Here is a 10350-nt window from a genome sequence, read left to right as displayed (position 1 = left end):
CTTTACTAGCTACCTCATCCATACTACTTCTATGAAATATTTTACAATTCTGTTTTAATTGAACATGAATTGAGGGTCTATAAATATTTGCCTTAGTAGTATTAGGAGTGATGAGCATAAATTTGTGGATATTACTGCACAGTTATTAAATAAAAAAGAAAGTCAATAGGCATTTTTATTGAGTTCTAGCAAAATCAACACTGGAACCAAGATTTAGATGTTAAATTAATTTAATATTTAAATTTTTAAATTTAGATGTTTGAAAACTAGATGAAATTTTTTATAAGTTGCAATCCTCTTAGTATTAATAAGATGAAAAAATACATCTTAAAATGTTTTGTTAAGAGTTTGAGCAATCTAAGAAAATATCTTATGATAGAAAAAAATTAATATTTCAGTTACAATATAAATTAAAAATACGCAATTATGTAGGTTCTTGCATTAATTTTAATCTTCTAAAGTGTACAAATCTTCTTAAATATTTTAGTTACTATTGTTTGAGATTGAAGTGGCGTAGTTATTGCTATTGCTCTTGGGGAAATTTTTTTACCAAATCGTTTGGAAGATATGAATAAATACATCAGATAGTACTCTGATGAACTACTAAAGTCCACATCGGTTGTGGATTGAGACTTCGTCTCCTTGTATGATCTTGGAGAATGCTCAGAGCTCATAAATCATCTTATGAGGTTGAATTAATTAAGTTCAACATCCACTTCGATCATGAACGATATCTAATTTCACAAATCGATAAGATTACAAGCGGAGAAAAAAGGGGTGAAATTATGCAAAGACTCCCAATAGATATGCAGATTATATTCAATATTCAATTTAAATATGAAATAAATCAATTCACTTGGCATTACTACTTTTCTTGTACTGTTTCGATGTTCATCCTCTTGAGATTTGGAGAATTATCAATGATAACTTGTACCAAGTACATTTCAATAGCTGTCCCTTTGAATTTCCTTAACCTCACTGTTCGCATCGTACTCAGAGCTTCACTGATCACTTGGTCATGTGCCTTCAAGTAATAGAACAGTTCTGATGAGTGATTTCGTGTCGCATCAACCTAAAAGAAACAATAATATAGAACAAAATCAGTCAATACAGATAACATTTACATAGAACTATACCTAATAGCAAACTCAAAAAATATCGCTAAAGTTGTTCAATATTTAATAGAGGTACTAAATACAACAAGGAAAATGAAGGTTGCATATAAGATATATAATACAATCATACACGAAATTAGAAATTTCACCAAGGGTATGCAAGATTCAATTATGTATACAAAGTAATACTTGATGTATTTCACAGTATAATTTTCCGGCAAACAATGTTTAACTGATGGACTTTAATCTACAGCTTTTGAACCTATGTAGCTCGACCACAACACTTGTTATTCACGATATGTGTCTTACCTTCTCAAGTAAATCTATGTCGAGTTCAACAAGCTTAGGACAATTCTGCAGTAGGCAAAGTAGACAGGAAAAACACTTAACAGAAATCTTCAATTCACAAATTTTCAAGCTTTGCAAGTTCAGTGATACATCAAGCCTGTTTGTCGCAGGAACCGATCCTAAGTTCTGAAAAAACAACAAGAAAAATTAACATCTGAGATTTGATTACTTAGTATAGCAATTTTTTTTTAAAAAAAATGCAAGGTATTAGTTAATATTCTCGCCTTTAGGGATGAGCCATCCAAGCAGAGGTGCTTAATCCTTTCGAAGAATGGATTCACATTAAAACACTGAAACGTAACTGTATAGCTGGTAAGGATAGACGAGTTCACAAGATTTGGACAAACCAAATTAACAGAATGAACATTAAAACAACACATTAACTCCAATGTCTCAAGCATTGGCAGAATAAGAGTTGCGTTATTTGATCCAACAGGACGGTCAATTGAAAAAAGTTTCAACTGAAGGCTAACAAGATTGGGGAATTGGGCCTCAACAGGCAGATTAAAGATACACCTCGATAGCTTCAAATGTGTCAACGTTGAACAAGTGAATATGCTATCAGGCAACACATATTTTCCATCAGTGTCCATATCTAGAGTGAACTTCTGGACACCATGATTCGAGACAAACATGATGAATTGATCCACATCTGACTGTAAAAGTGTGTGTGACTTCGATATAAGATGGAATCCCCGAATATTTTCAGTATGTTGCATTAGAATTTTACAGATTATGCTAGCAGCAGAAGCCCCAACATGATCAAAGAACAGGTGATCAAACACAAGATGTGGCAGTGTGGACCATATATGTAGCCATTGCTTTGATAAGATGCTTGTTACTACGACATCTTTGATGGGCATGTTCTCTAGTATTCTATGAAGTATGTCATTAGGTAAATCACCAATAGTTGTTGATTTCGTTACATCACTAGCTACCTCGCATAGACTCATACTTCTTCTCTGAAATATTTTATATTTGACAAATCTGTTTGATTGAACATGAATTGAAGAGCTATAAATAGTTGCTTTGCTAGTAGCAGTAGAAGGCAGAAAACCAATAGGCACTTATTCATTGTTATAAATTCATTGAATTAGTGATTTTGTTTCATATTCTCAATACATGAACTACTTACATTCATGTGTGTATATTCCTTAGGTTCTATGAACCATCTTTTTATTAGAATGTATCTATTTATTACATTTAACATGTTGACCTTTGGAGTGATTTTTTAGCCTAAATATATGGTTCTTCTTTCACCGGTTTTTGAGAGACATGAAGACATTTAAATAAGATGATCTATACATTCTACTCTCCATATTTCTAGTCTATATTTCTCGTAGTATATTGATCATATTTTACAACAATAATATACATGTTTTCCAGCCCCGCCATAATAATACTTACCCACAACTGATAGTATTTTCAGAAAAGGGACATTTTCTTAAATAGGGATACTTACCAATATGTATGGGCAATAAAAAATATTTTTAACAAAATGGTCATACGTAATGTATTGATATGTATATTCTCTTTTCTTTGCCAATAATGGACAGTTCACTATATGGTTTGTGTAGAAAATTATGAAAACACTCTGTTCATCAATCATGTGATAGAGATATATCTGAAATACTTGGAGATATGAGACTGGAAAACTTAATTCTTTGAATGGGACAAAGAGACGAAAGGGAAAGATGATCATGAGATTAAAATAGAGGATATTGAATGGGAAAAAGCGAGCAGATCATGAGTTTAAAAGACAGAGCATTCATGAGAGTTGAAGTTTCAAAAGTTTCCATTACATACTATTTTCCATATACTCGCGAATGGAAGTCACAAGCAATCACCAACCGAAAACTGAAAATAGACAAACAAACAGACAATTGGAGGGGCCACGATTTGGCTCACTTAGTTCGAAAGAAACATTCCTAAACTTTGCAAAATTAAGAACAATCCTAGATTGTCAATAGGTCGCAAATTAGGTAACAGAGAAAAGATAGTTTAATTTCTTCACTGCTGTTGAAGTTTCAACAACAGCTTAATTCCTTCAGCAGAAAAACTGATCACTCCTTAGCTTCTTTCACAGGAGACTCAACTTTAATATCCACAGCATCTCCTTGAGAAGTGTTTCCATTTGATGCATCCCCCTGATAGGGCGTGATGCTGTAGACTGAAGCTGGATTAACCATTGAACGCCTTAACAACAAAGGCTCCCTTCTTGTGGATCCACGACCACCATCATACTCACGATAACGATGCAAGTACAAAGCCAAGGTTCCAACGTAGTCATCAAAACCAAACCTGTCCATGGCGCAAAGCACGTCTTCAGCGGTGATGGTGTTGCGCTGATCACGCTGGCAACAATCGTTGGCTTCACCTGTTATGAAGCCTATGAACTCAGAGACACATTCTTGGGTGATCAACTTAGAGCCATCAGATATCTTGGCATGGGGAGGAAGGATCTTGTGCATGATTCTGATCACATTTGCTACTGGCATGAATCGGTCTTGCTCCCGAATGGTGCGTTCATAACGTTCTACATTGGCAGCAATTGTCTGGTAGAGATGAGCAGGCAGTTCCAGGCTCATCTCCATATCTTAATTTTACACAACAACAAAGCATCAGAGTGAAATGAAAAATAAGTATTGTATATATCATCAAAATATTCGTCTACTTTCATCAAATCACATTTTCAAGTATTGAAGAAATTACAAACTAATGGCGTGCAGATATATATGTCTCACTAATTATTAGATGGATATGAGAGTAATACTACTGTAAGACAGCACTATGAATTTTGGACAATATTCATGTAAACACCAAAAGCAAATATTAGTTCAACAAAAAATATGGCCGGTGTGAATACAAACTAATTGAAGTGTCATATATAGTTTTCATCATCTATCTTATTTTGTCTGATCTTCAACTGACCCTCACATATATCCAAAATTGCCTCTGATATAGGAATATGACAAAATTTTATTGTAACGGACACTAATCTACCCACTGTTTTCATATATTCTATATTTGTAGTACTATTTGTTCTTAAAGTTTATATGCTATGCTTCTTAAACTATGGATAAAGAAATTCTAGCTACATTTTAATTAACTTCTTAAAAGATGTATTTTAATTTATGGAAAAAGCAGAGTATATGTATATAGGAGATCTCCTCAGATCTTAAGGTAATTTTTATGCCAAAATTAAAGCCTTTAATTTGTGCAATACAACTAGCTGGCTCTCAAACTTGCGACCTTTAGACAGTATGTTTCTCGCTCTCTCTTTTTATTTTTGTTTTTCGAGGGGAGACACGCATAAAAAAAGGGTAGACAGGACATACTATAGGTTAAAAAGTTTGCATGTATGCCACTTGTTTCCATTTTGTCTTTACAGTTTCAAGAGAAAACCAGAAATGGTCGTATCGATCTCCATTACCATGAATCGATCCATTGATCTTTGATATATAAAAAACTAGCTTTGCAAATATATATATATGGAAAAAATATGCATATATAGTCCTTAGCTAATTAAAGATGATGATACAGCAAGCTAAGAAACGTATACAAGTTGCAGCTCTCCATTTTTACCAGATCAACTGATATATATATACACATTCAACAGGGCTAAAAGAGATAACAAAAAATTCCGAGCAATGGATTAAAACTATTGGGTCAAAGAACAATAATTAACTCTCCTGAAAGAACAAGATCCTCTTCACAATGAAAGAGTGATGTGCACGTAGCCTTACCCCTACCTTGTGAAGGTAGAGAGATTGCTCTTAATAGAGACACTCAGCTCGAGTAAGCATATCAAAATTAAATATATAGAGCAAATACAAAGTTTCACGGATGTTCCATCGGAAGGAAAATGCATTTGTAAAAGTAAAAGAGAAGCTAGGCGGCATACCAGGCGAAGGGGAACGGGCAGGGGTTGGTTGTGGGGATCTGCGATAGCTATGAAATCCTCCATTTCCTGAACCAACAAGATTACCATCATCCATCTCTCTCTTTCTCTCTTTCTCTCTCTCTCTCTCTACAGATATATATATATATATATATATATATATAGAATGTGGCTATTAGCAAGTAGTAAGTTCCCATATTTATAGCGACAATATTTAAGAGAAAAGGGCGACACTTGGCAACACGGCGTTGTGAACGAGAAGAAGTTATACAAGTTTTATACTACTACTTCCTCCATTCCAAAATAAGTGTCACTTTAGCTCATTTCGCGCCCATTAATGAAAATAATAAATTGAAAGTATAGTAGTTCTTTAATACTAGAGTAAAGATGAAAAAACATACTAATTTTGTCTTGAATTCCTATGATGAAACTTATTTTGGGACAAGAGGAGTATATATTACTTACCGTTTAATTCAGCCATTTGGCCATTTCCCTAATACTTTTCTCCTTTCTCAACAATTTGTAGTTCCAAATTCCAATCCTATACAAACCGTCCCCATTCATTCAAATTCTCACAAAAACTCTGTCAAGGCTGCACATTTTGATGAAAAAAACTCCTTATTTCAAAGTACACTAAGGCAGCTTTTTATAGACCCCTCAATTCATGTTAAGATATACTGCAGATGGTATGTGTTGCCTGATAACATATTTACAACATTGACACATTTGAAGCTATCGAGGTGTATCTTTAAGCTGTATGTTGATACCCAATCCCCAATCTTGTTAGCCTTCAGTCAGAGCGTTCTGCAATTGACAGCTCTGTAGGATCAAAAAACCACTACTGACAGACCGTATTTTGTGTTGATGTTAATTCTGTTGGTTTGATGTCTCCAAAGTTTGTAGTTTAACTTTTGTAATTGACAGTATTCTTTCATAACTTACAAGAAATTACATTTAGTCGTTCATCAAAGTGTTATCTGATGTATTAATTCACATCTTCCTCATGTATTGGTAAATTTATTATTTTTACTCTAGAGTAGTAAGTGATGATTACAGTTCTACATATAAAGCTGTAACATAAGTACCAACCAAGCAGGCAGCATCTTCAATCTAAATTACCTCAAGAGGTTGTCCAATGTTCTTTTTTATCAAATGTAGGTAATTCAATCATAAACGCTATCTGATTTTACAAATTATAGGAGAAACTAGTATACTTGTATTAATCAATGTACCAAGTTGATCTAAAGAATTTTGGTAGACATAAAGTCAGAAACGAATTAGCAAAGATATACTGCAAAATCCTTCAATTATCAAGAAAAGCCACAGTTTAAGTGATCATAATAAGGTGACATACAGATTTCAAAACCCAAAAACAAATAAAACATCAAAAGTTCAAGGCATATATTAATTGATAAATTTTAATCTAGGTACTAAAATTATTTCTTTAGCATCAGCATAACACATGATAAGCAATTTAATGCTGAAATATACTCTAAACCTGCTTAGATTGCTTTGAGGAGAACTTCTCCACAAGCTTAGCCAGTTTGAAGTCGAATCTCTTCTCAATTGCAATTGCCTCTTCCAAGAGTTTGTGTCTCCTCTCTTCATGAGCTCTAATCAGATTTTCCCTCTCAGCTACAAACTCCTCCATGTCTTTGTCCTGAAGTTTGACAAAATTCTCAGCTTTCTCTGCCCTAACTCGATGATCCTCAATCGTTGGGAAAGCATTTGCAAAAGATTGTTGGAAAATCTCACAACGTTCCTGTTGTATCTTCTCGGATTTGTCCTCCTCAGCAGTCCCGGCATTGAGAAACATGTTAATTTGATCCTTGAAAAAGTTCTGTTGAGACTCCATCTCTTCCTTGTTCTGTTCACAGTGCATCTTCATTTTCATCCTAACGATCTTGTTCTCTTCCGCTGTCTGACGGTGCTTTTCACTCACCAGAGTAAGAGTCTCCTCAAGAGCTTTAGATAATTTTTTGTTCTTAGCAGCTTCCGTCTTGAACCATACAAGCTGTTGATTATCCTCCGACATCTGCATCGCTGGATCTCGAACAGTTTCATTAAATGATTTCATCTCGAACTTCAACCTTGCTTTTCCATGTGAATGTTGGTTGAAGTTTTCCATGTCTTTTTCCTCTGCCATGTAACCATAAAGCTTACGTATTCCCCCGGGATAAAAGCGAACTGGATTGCGTTCCCATGCATCCTTATCTCTTCCTTTTACAGAAAACTGTTCACAGAGAACCTGAGCCTGTATGCATCCCATAGCAGTGGCCTCAAAGATCAATACACTGATGCCACGATGGCCTTGTGGACCATATGAATGTCGAACAGAGTTGATAAGAGTGCAAGAGCTGAAATACTCGCGTAGCTCCTGATTTCCCATTCCAATCCGCTTTTCATTGTCATCTTTCGCAAGTGCCGTGTTCATGATAATCACCATCGGTGGCCACAAAATTTCCTTATCTTCATATTCAACACCATCCCATTGTCCATACACTTCACTTGCAGGAACCACAGTAGTTCCTCTCAAACGCAGCTCCTCCGCCAAAAGTTGAGCAAGCTCTCTGTGTAATTTAATCCTTGATCCACCTTTCGTTTTTGTGTGGAGCACCAATGATTGCAACCCTGTAAACCACATAATTTCACCTGGACCACCTTTGCAGGCAGGGCAGTGCCACCGTCGTTCAGGATCATTAATCTTAGTAATAGTCAACTTGTCAAGACATTCAAAAAGCTTCTTAAACCAACGACTTTTCCTGCGCTCCTCAAAACTCATTTATTTCCCATCTGAGTGATCATCAAAGTCATCACCACTCAGAAATTCATCTTCATCACTTTCATCATCAGGCAAATCCAATTCATCATCCTCCCTATCAGATTCACGGGCCATAACATCATCATCAGAAACGGGGGAATTGGATGATCCAACATTGCTACGCATTCCCAATTTCTGAATAACATCTGAATGACCCCAAGATTTTGAAGTGGGATTCTGAGGAATCCATTGCTTCTTCCCAGCACTGCTACTTCCGTCATTGATCTTGGATTCCCTAGCACACACAAGCCATTCATCATTTTGATCAGATTTGATGCCCAGATCTCCAACACCTACATTTATCTCATCAACCCCAAATGTTTCGGAGGTAGTTTTCTTCTTTTCTGATTCATTACCAGGCTTTCCAACTCCTTTATTGCTGCTGGAACTCATATTTGAATGAAATAAAAAAGATACGAAACAAATCGACTAGAAAAGGAAGAGTGAGAATGGAACTTGCTAGTCTCACTACTTCGGATTTTATAACTCTTTGGGTGCTTCTTCGGAACGTTAATCCACAATACCACAATTAGTAATAGACTTTGTAAATTTAAAGCTAGCGTTTAAGCTAGGCTACACTTTCATAGCAGGAAAACTAATAATATACAGATCAGAGGCAAGAAGGAAAGCAATATGTATAATTGATTACAAAGGATTCACATAAAACAGCAATCTTTAGTTAATTTTTTCCTTTCGTGACATACAAACTATGTAAAATTTTAAAGGTTCGACAAAAGCTATTGGGTTCATCTGAACCTGTAACCAAAGATAACCAAAAACCGGTCTTCATAATGAACCTGTAACCAAAGATAACCAAAACCCGGTCTTCATAATGAACCAGTAACCAAAGATAACCAAAAACCAGTCTTCGTAACTTTATGAGGATAAAAAGTATAGTATGAAAATAAGAAAGAAAAAGGAAAGATCCAAATGATTGAGAACTTCAATTTCAATGTATTGTAAAGGAAGCATCTTATAAAGCAAAGAGAACACAAGGCTACATCCATATCATCAATTTCAATATACTGTAAAGGAATCATCTTATAAAGCAAAGAAAACACAAGACTACATCCAATTCATCAAGATACATACCAGATACGCAAAGATCATATTTTCCACAATGATCATGAAAGGATAGCCTTGTCGACATTTTACCTCTTCGTGCAGCCAAGAATTAGGAACAATGTGACTAAATTCAGGATGACTCAATGCCAGGTAAAAATGTATTATAGTGAAGTGATAAAAACACATTTACCTCGAGACTACGGGCATTCAAGTGGAGATCAGATGTTCAAGAGCAGAAAAAGACTCAAAAACCTTAGCAATGTCACATTTCCTACCCACAGTATTAAACAATTTTCAAGAGATATTAGAAGTAAGTGTTTATTGAGTGATCCCGTAGCTCAACCAACATCATCCAATTGAGGGTGCTTGAACAAATGTTATTGTAACACTTGGTAACTTCGGAATAACTCAACCTGGACCATCAATAATTTCATATGTGAAGTGAGGTACCTATCCTAATTAAGGAAAATCGAGTTTAGGAGGAGTGAAAGTAACTTGACCGTAAGGAGAGGAGTGAAAAGCCAGGATGGCTTGGTAAGCAAGCAATCCGTTATGTGGGTGCTACTCCAAGTTCCTGGCGGCCTTCAAAGGCTATCTTTCGTAGGACGAGAAGCTATCCTACGCCCGTACATTCCAACCTGCCTCCTTGGGACTTAGCTCTGAAGATGAATTTCCGATTAGCCAATCAGTTAGGAGAACCTTTAGAGGTAGGAAAAGATGCCGACACCGAATGATTAAAGAATTCTCCGTTCCAACGCTTCAAACCATTCACCAATTGGAACTCCATATAAAAAGTTATAGTAAGTGTTTTACTAAAAGTCGAGCATTTAAAAATTGAACTAAGAGCGATGCGGAGCAGTGAAATAGGCAGTGTGGTGTAGTGCCCATCACACTGAAAGTCCCAGCGATGGGCAGTGCGGTGCGGTGAATGTGTAGAAGTGAAAAATGGTTCGAAAATATGAGGAATCTTACCAGCTCAATCGATTGACTATTTCACCTTGTTTCCCCTTCGCAATTATAACATCTAGGTATTCTTCTAAAACATCTAAGGTGAGTTTTTACTCGAACCCCAAATTATAATATTGTTTTATCGTAAATAA

The 10350-nt window shown here is 35.6% G+C and overlaps 1 protein-coding gene and 1 pseudogene across 1 annotated transcript; both read right to left on the bottom strand.

Annotated features, from left to right (window-relative positions):
• Positions 1 to 3201: 3201 nt before the first annotated feature.
• LOC102605615 (nuclear transcription factor Y subunit B-6-like) lies at positions 3202 to 4312 on the bottom strand. The gene has a single exon (XM_006365176.2). The coding sequence runs from the start codon at positions 4055 to 4057 to the stop codon at positions 3527 to 3529; it is 531 nt and encodes a 176-aa protein (XP_006365238.1). The 5' UTR covers positions 4058 to 4312; the 3' UTR covers positions 3202 to 3526.
• An 800-nt stretch (positions 4313 to 5112) lies between these two features.
• On the bottom strand, positions 5113 to 9192 carry LOC102605283 (protein SUPPRESSOR OF GENE SILENCING 3-like; annotated as a pseudogene).
• Positions 9193 to 10350: the final 1158 nt, after the last annotated feature.

This window comes from Solanum tuberosum, unplaced genomic scaffold (assembly GCF_000226075.1).
Source record: "Solanum tuberosum cultivar DM 1-3 516 R44 unplaced genomic scaffold, SolTub_3.0 scf00540, whole genome shotgun sequence".
Classification (NCBI taxonomy): Eukaryota; Viridiplantae; Streptophyta; class Magnoliopsida; order Solanales; family Solanaceae; genus Solanum; species Solanum tuberosum.
This window is presented reverse-complemented; position numbering and strand designations above follow the sequence as displayed.